The sequence below is a fragment of the Thalia democratica genome, chromosome 9 (genome assembly GCF_965202585.1).
Source record: "Thalia democratica chromosome 9, ktThaDemo2.hap1.1, whole genome shotgun sequence".
Classification (NCBI taxonomy): Eukaryota; Metazoa; Chordata; class Thaliacea; order Salpida; family Salpidae; genus Thalia; species Thalia democratica.
Window position 1 is genome coordinate 34,034,868 of NC_139173.1, and position 21,935 is coordinate 34,056,802.

Genomic DNA, 21,935 nt, shown 5'->3' on the forward strand with positions numbered 1-21,935 from the left:
TTAATTTTTTAAACTTTTCAAAATCTTTTTAAAAAAAGCTTTTAAAAACTCAAAGTGTTGCTTACTTATAAAACTTATTGATTAGTTATGCCATTTTAGTAATAAAAAAATTTATGAAAACTAAATATAACTTTTTAGTTAGTGTTTAAGATGTAATAATAAAAAGACTTTTTCATCTTTAACTTGATTTCATTTTAGATAGTTAAACACATAAGCTATACTATATTAATAAATCGGTGCTTTTTAGAATCTATATATCTACTTTTTTATATCGCAATAGTTATGAATATGTTAAATAAGTTATTTTTTATACGTATTATAAACACAAGTAAACAAAATTAACACAGGGTTTTTATTTTATGTTTTTCTCAATTGAAGGTTTTAAAAATGATTTAAAGTGAATTTATATACTTTTTTACTACGTTGAATATTTGTTTTAACCAAGTTAAGTGTTTAAATTAAAGCAGTAAAAGTACTTAGTTCTGTTTTTTTTCTATTTGAACTAAACTAGAATTCAAACGATTTTATTAAACTATAAGGATATAAATAGTAAATGTTTAATTTAATAAAAACTATCTATAGTTAAAAAAACAATTACAAAACTTTAAACTACTTGTCCTTTTTAATCATAAAACACTAAATAAGAGCCATTAAGTTTCTTATTTAGTTTTTAGACCTAAAAACAAAATTGTACTTTAGATACTGGGTACGATAAAAATATGAGAATAAAACTGAAATTAAAATGCTCAATTATCTATTTTTTGTTTCAAGATACTGCAAAGTAATTTTTGGTATGTTTTCTTTATTTTACTGATATACTTGAAAAGAAGCAAATTGATATATTTTGAATAATTTAAAATAAATTTTTAAAATTTTGTTATAAAATAGAACATAGTATTACAATTAATATGTTATAAAAATAGTTAAATGCAAGGGTATTAACAGATAAAAAAATCATTTTAAGTATTATTATTTTTAGTAAGATTTTTTATAACATTTTTCGCGACATCATTGTTATTTTATAACAAAAGTATTAAATCGATAAAGAACTTACAAATATTCTATTTTATAAGAGCGTAATTTGACTTTTAAAAACAAAACAGAAACAAACAAAAAATATTATGTTTTATATTAAAAAAAGGTTGAAAATAAAGTTGACCTCGAGGATTGCTTTTGTCATTTAGGATTGCTGATAGTAAATATCAAAAAATCTTTTTAATTTAAAAATAGTAGAGAATTACTGTTTTTAGTTTTATAATTTTTAAATATATATATCAATTTATTTTACACCTTTACCTAGTAATATTTTGCAATCTACCAGCTGAAAAGAGTAGATTTTTATGAACCATAAAAGAGAATTAGAAAAGCGGTATTATTAATGACTCATAAAATTCTTTTTGAACAATGAGCTAAATTTTAATTAAATTTTTAAATACAATCATGAATTTAGTTTTCACTCTTGTTTCAATCGTTAACTAATAAAATTGACATAATAATACTAAGTTAAATACAATAGTATTATAAATAGACTTTAACCTAATAAGTGATATTTTTCAAAAATTCTAAAATTATAGTGTTTTTCTAATCTTAACTTTTAAAATAATCATTTTTAAATTTATTCCGTTGCATATATTTTTTAAACTAAATATCTAAAAATAATCTATCAATTAATCCAATTCAACTATATTTCTCCCGTCCTATTCACTGTGATGCTTTTTAGTAAAACCAAATGATAATAAATTTTGATTAACAAAACTAAGCTAAGATAAAACATTAAAAGAAGTGTTGAAAAGTTTATTTTCCATTGAATAAATATTAAGAAGTAATGCACTTTTGAAAGTAGTATTAATATTTTAGCTTTCTACTACCATTATTAACAAAACTATTATAAAAACATTTTTTTTATAAACACACAAATTGTATATTTATGTTACTTAGTAACTTTAAGATTCATCATAATTGTGTAATAATTCAATTAAATTTATATTCGACTAAAAAAATTAACATCAAAAACATCATAGTACATAAGGCAAATAATTTTATCTCTCTTTCTTTTTTAGTTGCTAAAAAATTTTAGTTTAATTAAAAAGTGTTAACCTTTTATATTGCAAGTATTCTTATGAACTAAAATACTAATAAAATTTTTGTCATAGTAGAAGCTTATAATAAGATTTTAACTTGTTTGTCACAAAAAAAATTATATATTAGATAAAATAAGTTTGTATTGCTAAAGAATAATGCTTTTGTTCTTACATTAACTTAATACTTATTTTATAATCCGCGTTCAATTTAAATAGGAAAAAAAAAATCTATACTATTTAAAACAAAAATTTTATAATTAACAAGTTTTTAAATATTTTACTTATAAATCTTTAATAAAAGTGTTAATCGGTTTTAATATTTAAAAAAGAAAAACTGTTTATGTCAAAATTTAGTATGTCTATAAAAATTATTCTTATCTAAAGTTTAAATGCTTCTATAAATTAACTTACTTTAAGTATAAATATATTTTTAAAAAAGTACTTTCTAGCTTCTCAAAAGTAACAACAAAAGTACAAATAATAAACAACGAAAATCTAAAAGAGTTTAGTAAAATATAAATATTTATTAGATATATGTATTATAAAAAAAATCATATAATAATTAAAAACCGCAAGCACGGTTTAAAGTATGTGTACTGTGATGTTTACTAAAATAATAGTTCGTTGTCTATAAGATAAACTTTGACTAGCATTCGTTGTTTTTAATACTATTTAAGTTTTTTAAATGGTTATACAAACATTTTAAATGTTCTAATTTCAACAATACTTTTTATTATGCTAGAATATGGTTTACGATTAACTCATTGTGTTTTAACTAAATCTTTTGTTTTGATAAATTTGTTTAGCAATTTTGCTATAAAAACTAATGTTCAATATAGTAATACAGGTTTGTAAACGTAAACTTATTTTAAATCTTTATCCATTCTATTTATGTTACGCCATACTAAAACACTAAAGTCTTTTTTTTATTGTACTGTAAAAGAATTTAAAAGGTGTGCGATTCGATAACAGTAAGGTTCTTCGTGCACTAGGTCCTAGTACCAAATATTTGGATCGTATTTTTGTCGTTAAATAAATAATAAACTAACACATAATGACTAGGTTTCAAGTAAATTACATAAGTTTAAATTAATCTTTTTACTTTAAAAATTTTACTAACTTAATTTAAACAATCAATTGATGTTTACCATTTTATGTTGTTGCAGTATTCTAGTATTAATATTTCAAATACTATTTTGATTTGTTAAAAAAAAAGAGTTTCTTATATTTAATTAATTGTTTAAATTAAAATATTAATTGTTTTTATATACTTTCATAAATATGACTAACGTCTATACTTTTTATACTAACTTTTATGTAATCATAATAAGCCGACGATCATTTTAAAAGTTTAAAATAAAAAAAGGTTGATTTTTGTTAATCCAATTTTTTCATGCAGTTATTTTAGCAGCTTTAATTACATTTGGATTGAAAAATCTATTTGAAAATTTATGATAATATATGCTTATCAAGTTTTTAGAACACCTGCTTTAATTAAAATATTTTTTTACATTTAAAAAAATAATATTAATACTGTTTGTTTACCAAGCATAAAAAAGCTAAGTTTTGATTTTTATAAACGCATTGTTTTAAGTCCTAGTGTTGTAAATTTTGATTACAAATTAGTTGTTTATTGATTATTATACTTTTAACTATAGTTATTTAAAAATCGTTTACTTTTATAATGATTTAAAGAAAAAATGTAAGTAAGTTCAAAAGCTAGTTTTTTTATATAGGAATGCTTTTAAAAAGTTTAGTTCTAACACCTAAAATAGTTTTATTAAATTTCTACATTTTAACATTTAGTTCAAAACAAAAAAAAAGTAAAACTAAAAAACCTAAGAATAAAGCTATTTTCAAACGAAATGGTTTGTTAAAACAAGTAAAGCTATGTATGTTTTATTTATTTTAAAATCAAATGTGCTTTTGGTAGTTAGACTCATAAGAAATCAATCACAAGAATTTTACTTTTACAAGTTAACGAAAAAAAAAGAACTTTAATACAATAATGTAGTTTAAACAAGGAACAAATAAGTAAATTCAAACCACTCGGTACTTCCTTATTATGTATACAAACAGATAAATTTTAAACCAAATACGTTAGTTTTCTTTATTAATGTTATTAAAATGTAGGAAGTCGATATGAACATAACTAAAAAAAAAATAAGTTTAAAATAAGTTATTTTATAAGCTATTTTATAGTAGTAGTCTTATTTATCGTTTTATCCAACTTTTATAAAACAATTTTAAAAATTAGTAATATTTAACACTTTTTTCGCTTTCTTTTTGAAATAATAGTTTTGTATTAAAATTAAGTTTTCATCACTAATTATATTTTAGTTTTCAAATTACTTTTAACTACACCATCGTTTTAATACATAAATTATCCTGAAGTTAGAGCTAAATTAGAATAAGTTTTAGTTCAACTTAAACAAAAATTTAGTTTGGTTATCACTTTACTTTTTAAAAATATTTGCTTTTATCAAAGAGGAGTTAATTTTTTATCTTATCTTGGAAGTTTTTAAATTCAATTAAGCATACACTTAATAAACTATCACTATAAAAATTTATGATAATATTAGAACGCGTTTTAAATTAGTACGAAAGATATATTATATAAAAATCTGATCTAAATAACTTGAACTTTGTAAGGTAAATGGTCATGTTTTTACCTTAAATTTATATTATATTTATACTTATATTCGTACTAAATATTAAATACAGATTTTTTTTGAATACAATTTAAACTTCTTACAATTTATAAATTTTATACTTGTTTTTCATTAATAAAATGTATCATCTTTTAAACTATACCAACATAAAAAAATAGATAAATAGTTAAGACAAATTTTGCCATCAATGTCTAAATGAAGTACTGCTAATAAGTAAACTCATTATAAAGCTAAACTTAAAAGCTTAGGTTATCAAACTCATTTCAAACTTAAATGCAGAACTTGATATTCATTTATCTATAAAAAAAGTAATAATACTAGTTCTTAAAAAGATAGTTAAATTTATTAAACTTATAAAACTGAAGATATTTTGCAAAATATATAAGCGTGAGACAAATAAAAGTAATTTTTAATCACCAGTAATTTTTAAAAATCGCAAAAATCGATTTAAAATATGCTTAATTTTATCATATATTTAAACGTATATCCGAATAGTAAAAAGAAAATTTTTAGCTAGCATTTTTTTTATAGAATACAATTAAATACTAAAACTTTTGTTAAGCGTTATTTAATGTATAAAATATAAACATTTCTATGCTATTCTTTTATTTGTAGTACAATAGTAATTCATTCTATACTGAATTATATATTTTTAATCCTAAATGATAAATAGTTTTATTCAAATGAAAGTGTAAAATCTATATGGTGTTACGCATTTTTTAACGGAAACATTTAGCGAAATTATGTCATTTTTATTGAAACTAATTTATACTGATCATCAATTTTTTTTTTGCTAAAAAGTTTCAAGTTTTTAAAATGTAGTACGACTTTTGATATTTAACTAATCTCAACACATTTTGTTAATTCCAAAAGCATAAAGATTGTAATTATATACCAACTGTTTTTGTTGCATTACAAGAGTCTTAAAACGATAAAAGTAATTAAATTATTTGACAATGTATTCTATGACTTCACCATGTTCAAATTTTTTAAAAGTTTGTTAAAATTTTTATTTTTTATATTGACTAAACTTAATATACAAATTTGGATAACCGTTATGAATTAAAGTTAATTTCAACACATTAAAAAAAAACATCTTGATTACGTGTTACTAAACTATTATATCCAGTTTTTATTGTGGTTGTTTCAATATGCTTTTTTACTTTTAACACTCATCAAAATAATTTTAAATATTATGATAAACTAGCTTATCAAGTCTGTTAAAAGAGCTAATGAAACTTGAAAACTTTAAAACTTTTCAAAATATTTTTTTTATAATGCTTATCAAACATAACATACTAACTAAATTATATTTTATATAAACACACTTTTTAAGTACTGCTTTTATATTTACAGATTAAAGTTAGTTGTTTTTGTTTGTTTATTTGCTTTAACTTATTTGTTTTAAATTTTTTTTAAATATGCTTGTTTAATTACAAATAAATAAGGTAAATTCAAAAATGAAGTTTTTAAAGTTTGCACTTTTTACAGGTTAAGTGGTACAATACAGCTAAAAACTTTGAAGTTTTTGCACAAATTTAAAATTAAAAAAAAAATTCTTTGATTTACTAGTTTATTTTCAAGTTTAGCATATTAATGTGTCAAAACTTATTAAACACACTAAAATTATTCAAAAATTACTTGTATTAAACCATTCTTACTTCTTAAAACTTTAATTTATGTTAAAGCATGTTTCTAATAAATTTTTCAAAGTATTTAATACCTTCGAAATATTTTTTGAAAAGCTTAAAGAAAGCAGTAAAGTTAGAAGGTCGCAAGAAGCGATTAAAAATAAACAACTGAGAAAACGAATCGAGATAATAGTATATTAATATCAATCTATATATACTCCAAGTTTGTAACTAGAGTTTGTTTTTTTTATAACGAAATTAACCATAATTTTCTGGTCGCCATCAACAAGGTGAGAAATTTAGATAAATCTTTTATACGTCTACTTAGTTTTCTTGAAGTTAAAGTTAAGAATGCATTCCTTATAATTTAATTTCATTTGTAAATTTTTTAGTCTATAAAGTTTTTAAAGAAGGCTTAGATTTTAAAAACATTTAATTTAAAAAACTTCTTCAGAGACAAAAACTGTCCTTTATAATTTTCAAGTGTATTATTGCTTATAACATCGTGTTCAACTTTTGTAATAAAAGTTTAAAATTTGTAAAATATAGCTAAAGTGTTAAACTTAATTTTGTATATTTCTTTATAATACAGAAAGTTATTCCAATTTTTTACAAGTTTTTTAATGGTAAAACATGTTGTTAAAAATTCAGTAAAGTATAATACTTTTATTATAACACTTTTTAACGATTAAACAAACAAGTAGTAATGTAATCAAATCGCAAAAAATCTCTGTTTTCTAAAGTGAAGTGGTTTTGTCAATGATATTTATTAATTACTGGGAATTAATTTTATATTTCCTACGCTTTTTACTTATTTGCATTTTTCATAGTTTCTAAAGAGGATTTTACTTTTAATCTTATCATGTGCACTTACAAATTTAATCAAACTAAGTTCCAACCTAAAAAGTTTACATTACCGCGGTAAGATATAAATATATCAAATTTAGCGCTTTTGCTAACATTTAATATTATAGTTAATCATTCATTTTTTCTGTTCGAATGAAATTATGTAAATGTTTTCTCTAAATTTATTAAAATTTAACTTTTTAAACTAATTAAAATGTAGCATTTTCTTTTATTTCAATGTTGTTAGATTATCTTAAATTTTAAAGATAGCTAGAAAATTTAGAAAGATTATATTTTAGTAAAGCAGTATAAAAGTACTTTGGCAGGTAAAGAAAAACTCATACCGAACTACTTTAAAAAACTTTTTGTAATTGCTTGGTATTAATTATATGAAATAAAATCATTCTAAACTATAACGATAAAAACTAATCGATTTTAAATAAATTTTTGTAAGTAAAGTTTAACTTATCTATTAATAAGAAAATTACACAGAGAATTACGCAATTTTGTTTTTATTTGTATGTTTTAATATTATTTGTTGATAACTAATTAACTGCCTACTTACTCAAGAAAACAAGGGCATCAAGTACTCAAAAACCAGTTTAAAAACCTATTTTTTTAAATATTTATTATTTCTACATTTAATTTTATGATAGTCGTCACTAATTTTATTTCTTATTTTACTACATTAACAGTAGTTGTAAATTTGAACTCATTAGAGCTTTTTTTTTTTTTTTTTTTTTTTGTTTATTAGTATTTATTCAAATTTAATTCTTTATAAATCAAAATTATAAAAACAATAAAAAACATTTGACAAGAGTTTTTTTTGTGAAACAATGAACGCTTTGTATAACATAATTATATGTTAGATTGATATAAAAATGTAAAATTAGAAAATTATTTTGTATTTTATAATTTAAAAGTAGTTATGTAACAACACTTTGTTTACAATGATAAACATATTATAACTACAACTAATCGTAGCAAAATTATTTCAAATTCCTATTTTACACTTCAACAGTAAGTCAAATTAATTCGAATATTATGCATTCAGAACTTAATTATATTTAGTTTTTCGAGTAAAAGTACTTTAGTTTTTTAGAATTTTAAGTTTTATACGTTTACAAGTGACTTATTTTGTAATTTTTCGAATGATTTTTCAAAACAAAGTTTTTTCCTACTAAAATAACTTGTTGTAAAACTAGGTTTGATGGTAAAACAGATGATTAAAATAGACATAACTTAAACTATTGTAACTTGTTTTTAGTTTACAAGTTTTTTATTCAAATTCACAAGTAAAAAATGAAGTTAAATACATTATTATTTAAAACAATTAAAACAGGGCTGTATTAAACTTTAAGATAATGTTAATTAAGAGCATAATTAACGTGTATTTATTCATAGAGTAAGGCTAGGAGATCGCACAAGCGATTTAAAAAATTTATAAAATAAGAGGCAAATAAAGTACAATGATATAACGCGTACTATCCAGATAAATGTATCAAATATTGAGAGCTAGCATTTGTTGTTTTTTGAAAAGTTGGTTTTTATATTTTTTGCATAGTTTTATTACAAGTTAAAAATGTAAACTGCTAGCACTTTCTCGTTGTTAAAAATAGACTTTTTTCTACTACAAAAATTAATCTACAAAGACAAAATTTAAGGATTAAATGGTTGAAATTTTAGAAAAGTTTAATTAGTAGTGTGTGTTTAAAGTAAAAAGAATATTACAAACATAAAACAAAACTTGAATTAAACAACATTATCGTACTATACAAAACTAATTAATTGATGATTAAATGAATAACACAATACTTTTTAACTTTAATGCTCTTTTTGTAATTGTAATGATATTAACACGTTTAAATATAACATTTATTTTTTCATACGTAATAGAATAATAAATAAAAATTATATAGTAGATTTATTATAATTTAAAAAATTTGTTGTTAATACATGATACAAAAAAGAGTATTTTTCATAAAAGTTTAATAAATAAAAGTAAGCAAAATGTTAAGTTTTCCCACTTTTCAATGTAGATGTTATATGGTTTAATTTTTTTAAAATTTATGTACAAAATGATTAAAAAAGCGTTAATAATGTTCATTACTATGTGTTTGAAAAACTTAAAGCATTTGAAATAGTTTAAAAAGATATAAATGAATACTATTAGTTTATATAAAGGCAGAAAAAGAAAATTATTAACATTGTATTGAATATTTTATCAGTTGTTGATTGAGATGGGAGTAATATTGCGTTTTTACTTTTTTCTAACTTTACATTATTTAAGTAAGTAGTAATGTTTTGATTTGAACTCAAAAATATAAAATATTACTTAACTTAAAAACTGTTTGTAATGTCGCATTTTTTAGATAAATAGTCAAATTTTAACTATAACTCTAACTGAAAGATGTTACTAAACTTTAAAATTAAAATTTCTGATACAAAAACTTTTAAGTGTTTTTTAAGTTATTAAAACTAAGATGAATTTACTTTTAAAAAAAATCATTACATTAAAGAGTGTGTTTTAGTGTTTTAGTGAAAAAAAAGCTAAAAAAAGACAGTATTCAGTTGATAAGTTTTAATTTATTCTAATTCGTAAGTAATTTAGTATTGAGTAATTTTAATTCTACACATGTTTTTGGTATAGAAGTATAATAATCGTGTGCTTATTATTTTATAGTTAGTTTTAGTTAGAAACAGTTTCAATACTATTATGTTCATCCAAATTAAAGTTGTTACAAACATTTTCCTAATTTTAATAATTCTTTTAAATAAACAAACAATATTATTTCTTAAATTGATTCAAATACAAAATAGCTAGGTTGCTTAATTTTGCATCTTGTAGAATTATTGAACAGCAACTCATTTTATTTTTGTAAATCTTTATATTAGATGCATTTTTTGTATTTATAACTGTTTTTTTTTTGAGAGAGTTTTCATTTTTTACAAAATATTTAAACACGAGAAGTTTCTTTACATACTTTTATAACATAGTATGTAGATGAAATTTTAATTAAAACTATATTACTAACTCAACTAACGTTATTATTATATTAAAACCTATTTATTAATTTTAGTAGATCGCAAAAGCGATAAAAATAAAAAAGCTGCTTCAAGAAAAAGAATATCAATACAGCTCGTGTTTAATATACATAATAAAAGTTTGTACCTAGCATTTGTTTTGTTTAGCGATTAATTTGGCTATTATAAGTGTTAGTATACAGTTATTAGAAAAACTATGTTTTTACAATAATGATAATATACATTTTATTAAATTTTGATTTTATAAGAAATATTTTGTTTCTTAAAAAAAAAAATTTATAAATATAAATTTTTGTGACATTTGTATATTGTAACATTTAGAATTTAATTTGTATTAAGATTTTAAAATTTTAAAGTTTTTAATGAAGTTTTATCTTTTAAATTATAAAAATAATAAAAACAACAAATTTAGTTTTTAGTTTTTGTGGTTATATTTAAAAATCAAAAAATTTAAGTTTAGCTCTAAATAAATTACTTTCAAATTTAACGATAAGTTTAGGCAATCAACTATTGAGAAACAGCTGATCTTCTTTAAGTCTTTTAAAATTTTTAAATAAGACTGTTTATTGATTGAAAAACAAAAACACTAGCTAAGGTTAAAATCAATGAAAAAAAAAAAGTTTTATGTCCTGCTGTTTTTAATTTTAATTATAAACTACTAGTTTTCTAATTATTTTACCTTCAGCTATATTTTGTTTTTTTACCATGGTTGTGAATTAAAATTATATCCTATTTATTATGTATAGTTTTTATGGTAGAAACACTGTAATAAAATTTTAAGCCTAATACTACTTTTACAAGTTTCAATTTATAGTTTGAAAACAATAACAAAACTTATAACAAACAAAAACAGCTTAAGAATTATTTTAATGGTTTGTTACAGCAAGTAAACTTGTGAATCGCGTAGAATTTATTTTAGATTTAATTGTGGTTTTAACAGTTAAAATCGTTAAAATTTTAATTAATCAGAAACTTTTGTTTTATTATTCTATTGTTTATTTTTTTATATACAAAAAAACCTAATTAACTTGAACTATGATATGGTAATGTACTATAAAAAAGTTTCAAGGAGATAATATTCTAAACAAAGCTTAATACTTTATTATAAAGTTTATACAACTATAAACTTAATAATAACGTATTAAGCTTTGTTTAGAAAATTATCTCCTTGAAATTTTTTAAAAGTACATTACCATATCATAGTTCAAGTTAATTAGGTGTTTTTAAAGCAGTGTTTAATACTCTTTTATTAACTTTATACAGATAGATAATTTTCAAAATAACGTTTAATACTTTCTCAAAAAAGTTATGACGAACAAGGAAATTGATATTGAAGTACTAACTAGAATAATAATTTTATTCATTTTCAATCTATACTCTAATATATATTCTAAAGTAAACTGATTAATTGTTATTGTTTTACAATTTTAATTTGTAAATACTTAACTCATCTATAACTCAAATACATCTAAAATATGACGCAAAATGAATTATTTTGTTTTGTAAATTGTCTGGTTATAGTACTGGATACTTATAAGAACAACAGAAAAAACTACTTAAAGCGTTTTGTAATATATAGGAAGCAACTATATAATATTTTTGTTATAAAAATTTAATTATAGTAGTTTTTTGTGTGGTTTTAGTTTTTTTTGACGAATTAAACTGCTTTTTTATCATTAAAAATAGTACTTAATTTTAGAATTTTATTTGTATACATAAGTCTTGATAACTAGTAATATTATTGAGATATTAAATAAAACAGATTAAATGCTTAACTTAAAGTTTAAATCAATACTTGTTTTTTGTAAAAAAAAAAATTTCTGCCTTTATATAGTAGTAGTACTATTGAATATTAGTTTAAATAAAGAATAAAACATTTAAAAAACGTTTTTAAAGCTTCATCGTATATGTTTATAAAAATTCAAACTTTTAAAATAATTTTTAATTTACAAATAAGTTGAAACCATTTAAACAACACCAAGCAAAATGGTCTGTTAGTTTATAAGGGAAGGTTTTATTAGTTGTGATTGGTAATTATGTTATATTTTCAAAAATTATATAATATTTGCATTTATCCTGAAAGCAGTTAACTTTTGATGTATTCTTGAAATAAATATAAATAAAAATAAAAATAAAAATTTGATATGTTTCTTATATTAAACATTGTGGATTTTTAGGACAAGCTTTTTAAGTTTTAGGCTGGAGTTTCTTTGACAATATAACGATGTATTAAAAGTGTCTTTGCATAGATTTGTTTCTAAATGCTTTATAAAAAAGCTTTTAAGTTATAGTTCATAAAATAAATGCTTTTAACTATAAAAATAATTTTTTTTTTGTATAAAGTTTATTGATTTTTATCTTCTAAATAGTTAACATTAACAAATTAATATACAGTTAATTTCGTGTAATTGAGAAAAACATAAGGAATATTCGTAATAAATTAATGAAATTTTTTCATAAAAGCTATCATATATAGTATTTGCAATTATTTTGATTTTATTAAGATGTAAAATAAAGAAACAATATATTATAAGATATGAATATAGTAAACTTCAGCATATAAAACTTTAAAAAATTATTTGTAATACTAATTCAGTTTTTTGTATATTTTACTACGCAAGTTTTAAAACAACTAAACTTTATGAAAATTCCATGAGAACGATATAGAAGATCGATTTCTCATTTTAAATATAGGTTATGATAAAAACTCTGTTAAATAGTTTTAAAAGAGTGTCAGTTAATATCTATAGCAAGGCAAGCGTTAACTTGTGTGTATTTAAAAATCAAAGTTAGTTCTTGTTAAAATCGTTAAAATACAATTAGAAGCAAAAGTTTTCAAAAATGTTCCATAGTTATTGTATAAATACTATAGTTAATAGAACAATTGATTTAAGATTTAGAAATTTTTACTTAAAAATATAGTTTAAACAACAAATATATTAAAATTTTCACTTTGAGTAAAATAAAAACACATAGACAAATAGTATGTTCATTGTTTTACATTTCATATAATTCATTTAATATTTAATATACGATTAAATTATGTATTAGTCTTGAGGTATTAATTAAAGGTTTTTTATCTTAGCAGTCCGCAAAAGCGATAAAAAATAAAGTGTTGCATTTAACGTTTTTATTGTATGAAATTATTATTCGTATCCATTATACACAAGAAAAGATAAAACTAACGTTTTTTGTTAACAATAAAACAGACTAATATAATTATCATCACAGAGTATTTTTTATACATAAAAAAAGCTCTAAAAATAATACTTGTCAAATAATGTTCTTTACTTACATATACACAAAATTCCTCGTTTTACTTATTTCGTTTGCTTTTATAATCAAACTTAGATGTTTAAAAATGAAAAAAATTTATGAAGCCAACTAACGATAGATTAATAAGATAAATTTGACACAAAATCTAGTTATCAAAAATTTTGTATTTTAATAAATATATTACTGTATTAAAATAGTATATATTAAATTAAAGCTACCAAAATTTCAAATTTGTATATTGATTTAAATTCAGGCTTTTGTACATATTCTACGTTTATTTTTTACAAAAATAAAGTTTCATGAGAACGATATAACAGATCGATTTCTCATTTGAAACATATTGTTTATATATTAAAGATTTTTCTAAATTCAAGAATATAGGGGTTAAACAAGGTGACCTTTAATTGTTAAACAAGGTAACCTTTAAATGTTTAACAAGGTAACCTTTAAATGTTAAACAAGGTAGCCTTTAAATGTTAAACAAGGTAACCTTTAAATGTTAAACAATGTTACCTTTAAATGTTAAACAAGGTAACCTTTAAAATGTTAAACAAGGTAACTTTTAAATGTTAAACAAGGTAACCTTTAAATATTAAACAAGGTAACCTTTAAATTTTAAACAAGGTAACCTTTTAATGTTAAACAAGGTAACCTTTTAATGTTAAACAAGGTAACCTTTAAATGTTAAACAATGTTACCTTTAAATGTTAAACAAGGTAACCTTTTAATGTTAAACAAGATAACCTTTAAATGGTAAACAAGGTAACCTTTAAATGTTAAACAAGGTAACCTTTAAATGTTAAACAAGGTAACTTTAAATGTTAAACAAGGTAACCTTTAAATATTAAACAAGGTAACCTTTAAATTTTAAACAAGGTAACCTTTTAATGTTAAACAAGGTAACTTTAAATGTTAAACAAGGTAACCTTTAAATGTTAAACAAGGTAACCTTTAAATGTTAAGCAAGGTGACCTTTAAATGTTAAACAAGGTAACCTTTAAATATTAAACAAGGTATCCTTTAAATGTTATACAAGGTAACCTTTAAATGTTAAACAAGGTAACCTTTAATTGTTAAACAATGTAACTTTTAAATGTTAAACAAGGTGATTTTTAAATGTTAAACAAGGTTAACTTTAAATGTTAAACAAGGTAACCTTTAAATGTTAAACAAGGTAACCTTTAAATGTTAAACGAGGTGACCTTTAAATGTTAAACAAGGTAACCTTTAAATATAAGACAAGGTAACCTTTAAATGTTAAACAAGGTAATCTTTAAATGTTAAACAAGGTAACCTTTAAATGTTAAACGAGGTAACCTTTAAATGTTAAACAAGGTAACTTTTAAATATTAAACAAGGTAACCTTTAAATGTTAAACAAGGTAACTTTTAAATGTTAAACAAGGTAACCTTTAAATGTTAAACAAAGTGACCTTTAAATCTTAAACAAGGTAACCTTTAAATGTTAAACAAGGTAACCTTTAAATATTAAACAAGGTAACCTTTTAATGTTAAACAAGGTAACCTTTAAATGTTAAACAAGGTAACCTTTAAATGTTAAACAAGGTAACCTTTAAATGTTAAACAAGGTAACCTTTAAATGTTAAACAAGGTAACCTTTAAATGTTAAACAAGGTAACTTTTAAATGTTAAACAAGGTAACCTTTAAATGTTAAACAAAGTGACCTTTAAATGTTAAACAAGGTAACCTTTAAATGTTAAACAAGGTAACCTTCAAATGTTAAACGAGGTAACCTTTAAATGTTAAACAAGGTAACTTTTAAATGTTAAACAAGGTAACCTTTAAATGTTAAACAAGGTAACTTTTAAATGTTAAACAAGGTAACCTTTAAATGTTAAACAAGGTAACCTTTATATGTTAAACAAGGTAACTTTTAGAAGTTAAACAAGGTAACCTTTAAATGTTAAACAAGGTGACCTTTAAATGTTAAACAAGGTGACCTTTAAATGTTATACAAGGTAAACTTTAAATGTTAAACAAAGTGACCTTTAAATGTTAAACAAGGTAACCTTTAAATGTTAAACAAGGTAACCTTTAAATATTAAACAAGGTAACCTATTAATGTTAAACAAGGTAACCTTTAAATGTTAAACAAAGTGACCTTTTAATGTTAAACAAGGTAACCTTTAAATGTTAAACAAGGTAACCTTTAAATGTTAAACAAGGTAACCTTTAAATGTTAAACAAGGTAACTTTTAAATGTTAAACAAGGTAACCTTTAAATGTTAAACAAGGTAACCTTTAAATGTTAAACAAGGTAACTTTTAGAAGTTAAACAAGGTAGCCTTTAAATGTTAAACAAGGTAAGCTTTAAATGTAAACAAGGTAACCTTTAAATGTTAAACAAGGTAACCTTTAAATGTTAAACGAGGTAACCGTTAAATGATAAACAAGGTAACCTTTAAATGTTAAACAAGGTAACCTTTAAATGTTAAACAAGGTAACCTTTAAATGTTAAACAAGGTAACCTTTAAATGTTGAACAAGGTAATCTTTAAATGTTAAACAAGGTAACCTTTAAATGTTAAACAAGGTAACCTTTAAATGTTAAACAAGGTAACTTTTAAATGTTAAACAAGGTAACTTTTAAATGTTAAACAAGGTAATCTTTAAATGTTAAACAAGGTAACCTTTAAATGTTAAACAAGGTAACCTTTAAATATTAAACAAGGTAACCTATAACTTGTTAAAAAAGGTAACTTTTAAATGTTTAACAAGGTAACTTTTAAATGTTAAACAAGGTAACCTTTAAATGTTAAACAAGGTGACCTTTAAATGTTAAACAAGGTGACCTTTAAATGTTAAACAAGGTAACCTTTACATGTTAAACAAGGCAACCTTTAAATGTTAAACAAGGTGACCTTTAAATGTTAAACAAGGTGACCTTTAAATGTTAAACAAGGTAACCTTTAAATGTTAAACAAGATTACCTTTAAAATGTTAAACAAGGTAAGCTTTAAATGTTAACAAGGTAACCTTTAAATGTTAAACAAGGTAACCTTTAAATGTTAAACAAGGCAACCTTTAAATGTTAAACAAGGAAACCTTTAAATGTTAAACAAAGTGACCTTTAAATGTTAAACAAGGTGACCTTTATATGTTGAACAAGGTAACCTTTTAATGTTAAACAAGGTAACCTTTAAATGTTAAACAAGGTAACCTTTAAATGTTATACAAGGTAACTTTTAAATGTTAAACAAGGTAACCTTTAAATGTTAAACAAGGTAACCTTTAAATGTTATACAAGGTTACCTTTAAATGTTAAACAAGGTAACCTTTAAATGTTATACAAGGTGACCTTTAAATGTTTAACAAGGTAACCTTTAAATGTTAAACAAGGTGACCTTTAAATGCTAAACAAGGTAACCTTTAAATGTTAAACAAGGTAACCTTTATATGTTGAACAAGGTAACCTTTATATGTTGAACAAGGTAACCTTTAAATGTTAAACAAGGTAACCTTTAAATGTTATACAAGGTGACGTTTAAATGTTAAACAAGTAACCTTTAAATGTTAAACAAGGTAACCTTTAAATGTTATACAAGGTGACCGTTAAATGCTAAACAAGGTAACCTTTAAATGTTAAACAAGGTAACCTTTAAATGTTAAACAAAGTAACCTTTAAATGTTGAACAAGTTAACCTTTAAATGTTAAACAAGGTAACCTTTAAATGTTAAACAAGGTAACCTTTAAATGTTCAACAAGGTAACCTTTAAATGTTAAACAAGGTAACCTTTAAATGTTAAACAAGTAACCTTTAAATGTTAAACAAGGTAACCTTTAAATGTTAAACAAGGTGGCCTTTAAATGTTAAACAAAGTGACCTCTAAATGTTAAACAAGGTAGTCTTTAAATGTTAAACAAGGTAACCTTTAAATGTTAAACAAGGTAACCTTTAAATGTTAAACAAGGTGACTTTTAAATGTTAAACAAGGTAAGCTTTAAATGTTAAACAAGGTGACCTTTGAATGTTAAACAAGGTAACCTTTAAATGTTAAACAAGGTAACCTTTAAATGTTCAACAAGGTAACCTTTAAATGTTAAACAAGGTAACCTTTAAATGTTAAACAAGGTAACCTTTAAATGTTAAACAAGGTGACCTTTAAATGTTAAACAAGGTAACCTTTAAATGTTAAACAAGGTGACCTTTAAATGTTAAACAAGGTAACCTTTAAATGTTTAACAAGGTAACCTTTAAATGTTAAACAAGGTAACCTTTAAATGTTAAACAAGGTAAGCTTTAAATGTTAAACAAGGTAAGCTTTAAATGTTAAACAAAGTAACCTTTAAATGTTGAACAAGTTAACCTTTAAATGTTAAACAAGGTAACCTTTAAATGTTAAACAAGGTGACCTTTAAATGTTAAACAAGGTAACCTTTAAATGTTAAACAAGGTGACCTTTAAATGTTATACAAGTAACCTTTAAATGTTAAAAAGGTAACCTTTAAATGTTAAACAAGGTAACCTTTAAATGTTAAACAAGGTAACCTTTAAATGTTAAACAATTTAACCTTTAAATGTTAAACAAGGTAACCTTTAAATTTTAAACAAGATAACCTTTAAATGTTAAACAAAGTAACCTTTAAATGTTAAACAAGGTGACCTTCAAATGTTAAACAAGGTAACCTTTAACTTGTTAATGTTTTGAGAATCAACATTTTAAACTGAATTTTTATCTATAGTAAAATAGTAAAGCAAATATATAATTGCTAGAGTTTACCTGTTTTATTTGTGAACTATGTCATAAACCTGAGTAATTTTTGTTTCACGATAGTTTTTAACCGTTTGTTTATTTGATAAAATGTTTACCTTAAAAAAAAAATATTTTACAAAAAATAATTTGCTGCTGAAACAAGTTAATTTAATTCTTTATATAATTTTTGTATTATTATCTTACTTCGATTTAAGTTTTGTTTCAAAATAGTTATTTTTATTCATAGATTAAACTATTTCTTTAAGATAAGAAGTTTGTAAGATACAGCTTCTTATTAATATAGGTTTTTGTAATTACTTTAAGTATTGTTTTGGAAAAGTTTTTATTTTTATCTATATTTCGCCGATAGAAGTAATTTTTTATTAACAATAACTTACATTAAACATTTCTTTACTAAGATAGGTTTTAATCTAAAGTTTATATCGGTATAGTGTTTGTTTTTATACGCATTTCATTTTAATTTACTTTTACAAACAAAAATATCATTACGATGTAAAAATCGTCTAGCTTTTAAAACTTTAGTTTTATACACAGTTTTGAACTACTACGTCATAATATATTTTTTTAATCTTTTATTTATTTTTTGTTGCATAAATGTGTTTAGTTCTACTAGTTTTAAAGTTCACTGATGAAGGACGGTCGTCCAAAATTAATTTGAACAAAATGTTGCAATAAACTGGTAGATTTTCAAACCATTGTTTATTTATTTTTTATAATTTTAGTTAAAAATAGAGTTTAAGCTATAAATATGCTAATTTTTTTTTTAATTAATGATAATACATAGGTACAACTTTGTTTTTATTTTTTACATCTTATATAAATACAAAAAAGTGCTATAAATTAGATTATACAGGTTTAAAACTCACATCATTTCATATAACAAGTTAACACTGGTAATTATAGATTTGCCATTTTATTTTGTTATAAACTATACTTTAATATAAATTTTGTTTTTCAAAACACCCACAATTTAAAGATTTTCTTGCTAAACATATTAACCAGCACTATTAAGTTATTATACCACTAAATAAATTTTTCATTAAACATATTTTTAATGAGAAATCGATATTTTATATCGTTCTCACAAAACTTCAGTTGTTTGTTTTATTTATGTAAAAAATACGCATAAAAGTGTATCAAGGTTAACACAAAACTAAAATAACTGCTTTTGACTCTAAAAGCTTTAACCAACTGTATTTCTGATTTACGGTATAAAATTTTTTTATAAAACATCCCACTAAAAACAGAAAATTTAAATTTTCATGTTAAATTCAAGTTATTAACCTATAATAAGTAAGCTTTATAAATTTATTCTAAGTATTAGTTTATGCTTATATTTATTTTAGGTAGATCTAAGTTTTATTGTAAAAGTCAAAAAATTAGATATATTGAATAGTATGTTACTTTATAGTTACAGAGTTTTTCTTTATGATTATTATTTTTAAAGCTATTTTATATTTTTTTTTGCTTTAAAATTATATTAGTCTGTTTAGTTTTAACAATATTAAAACGATAGTTATATGTTTTGTTAAGTGTAATGCATCCGAATAGATAAAACAATTTTATATACCATGATTAAATTAAATGCAACATTTTATTTTTAATAGCTTTTGCGGTCTGCTGAGAATACTGTTATCTAAAGTTAGATAAATAACAGCTTATGTATAGAGCAATTTTTTATTGTTCAATAACATTGTTATATATTACTAACAATGTTCAGATAATTTATAATTAATAAAAAATTTTCAGAACAACTTATAATACTTTAAACTAAACAACTTTAAAGTTATTATAACAAAAATTTAACTAGTTGAAGTTAGATCATTTTAAATAATATAATAACATCATAATGATGTTAACTTATGATTTTTATATATAAGCCTGATTTGAATATAAAAATTTACTAGGTATTTAGGTTTTACTAAATTCATAATTTTGATTTTTTTTAAATGTAAAGTAATAAAGTTGTTGTTTTTGTAAACAAAACTCTGCTAATCCTTTATTGACGTCTTTTAAAAAACACACAAGTTAAAGCTTTCAAATGATAGATATTTTAATGCAAAGTAACCTCACCAGTACGCAAAGTTTTTTTCATCTAAATTTGAATCGGAAAACCGATCTTCTATTTAGTTTATGTATTTACAGCTAAAATAAAACATGTCAAAAATTTAACTGCAACGTGATATAACAAAGAGTAAAATCTTAAATTTAAACATAGTTAAGATTTTCGTTAAGAAGCTTGTTTTATCTTTTATTATTAATATGTCTAGAAATGGCAGCTGGTTGTTCTCTTCTACTTCTCTAGGAAAAGAAATCTTTTCATGTAAAGAGTTTAATTTTTGAAAAATAGCTTCGTTTTCACTTTCTGTTTTGGATATAACCAAACAATCGTCAACGTACTGTGAAGACAAGTCGTCAGCAATTTTGGATTCTAAACATCCGATAAAAATATTCGCTAGAGTAGGACCCAAAGATGACCCCATGGCTACGCCGTCTATCTGACTGTAAATTGTAATATTGAAATTAAACTGTACATCACTCGTTGCTATTTTCATCAGCTTTATAAAATTATTCTTCTCTAAATTAGGTTTTCTTATTTCATATAATTTGTCAGCACTTATCTTAATTGATTCTTCTAGTGGTACATTTGTGAACAATTGCTTTACGTCAAAAGATGTTAAAACTGTATTAGTTGATTTAGCATGTCTGATCTTTTCGATAACTTCAAAAAAGTCTTTTACAACGAATTGTGAGTAATAAGCTAAAACTGGTTCTAATAAAAAATTAAGAAATCTGGCTAATTTGTGTTGTGGAGACTTGATCATCGACAGAATAGGTCTAAAAGGAATATTTGGTTTATGTAGTTTCGGAAGGCCATACATCCTTGGTCTAATTGAACAAATAGGTTTAATGGCCATAAAAACAGATTGTTCTATTTCTTTATTATAAACCAACTTTTTTAGGAAATCAATAATTGATTTCTCTATTTTATTTAAGTTGTCAATTTTACTGGTCGGTCCCAACTTTACAAACTTTGTTGAATCATCTAAAATTTTGTTCATTTTATCTAAATATTCAGTTTTATCCAATAAAACAACACCTGAGCCTTTATCAGGTTTTGCTATGACAATTTTATCGTTCTTTTTGATAGTATTAACTGTGTTTACTATTTCTTTTATATTGATAAACTGACTTTTTTCCGGTATTGTTTTAGTATAATTGTGGGCTATAGCTACTAAGTTAGCTTTAAATGTATTGAAATCATTGCCATTCTTAGTTTTAAGGCCACTCATCTGATTAAGAAAGCTTTCAAAACTTAGAGAAGTAGAAGAGAACAACCAGCTGCCATTTCTAGATATATTAATAATAAAAGATAAAACAAGCTTCTTAACGAATGTCTATAGAAAAACAACTTTCACTTGGCAATAGTTAAGATTGTTTTCAATTAATTTTTATTCTTTAACATTTTTGTTAAATTAGTATTTGTACTTTTACTGAAATGGTAAAAAACTGAACAAAACAGTATGTTTAGGAAAAAATAAAAAACAAATTACCTTTAAGTGTAAGTTTTGTGTCATTGAACTTTTTCAGATTGTTATTTTTCTACTTTTCTTTTGCTGTATTCAATTGAAGATATTTATTACTTGC

At 22.1% G+C, this 21,935-nt stretch overlaps 1 protein-coding gene across 1 annotated transcript in view; it reads right to left on the reverse strand.

Annotated features, from left to right (window-relative positions):
- The window catches only part of LOC145845222 (uncharacterized), a 34,990-nt gene extending 13,410 nt beyond the window's left edge, over positions 1–21,580 (reverse strand). Inside the window, exon 1 of the mRNA XM_082952646.1 lies at positions 20,688–21,580. Within this exon, the coding sequence (XP_082808772.1) occupies positions 20,688–21,580 (893 nt within the window). The remainder of the gene's footprint in view (positions 1–20,687) is intronic.
- Positions 21,581–21,935: the final 355 nt, after the last annotated feature.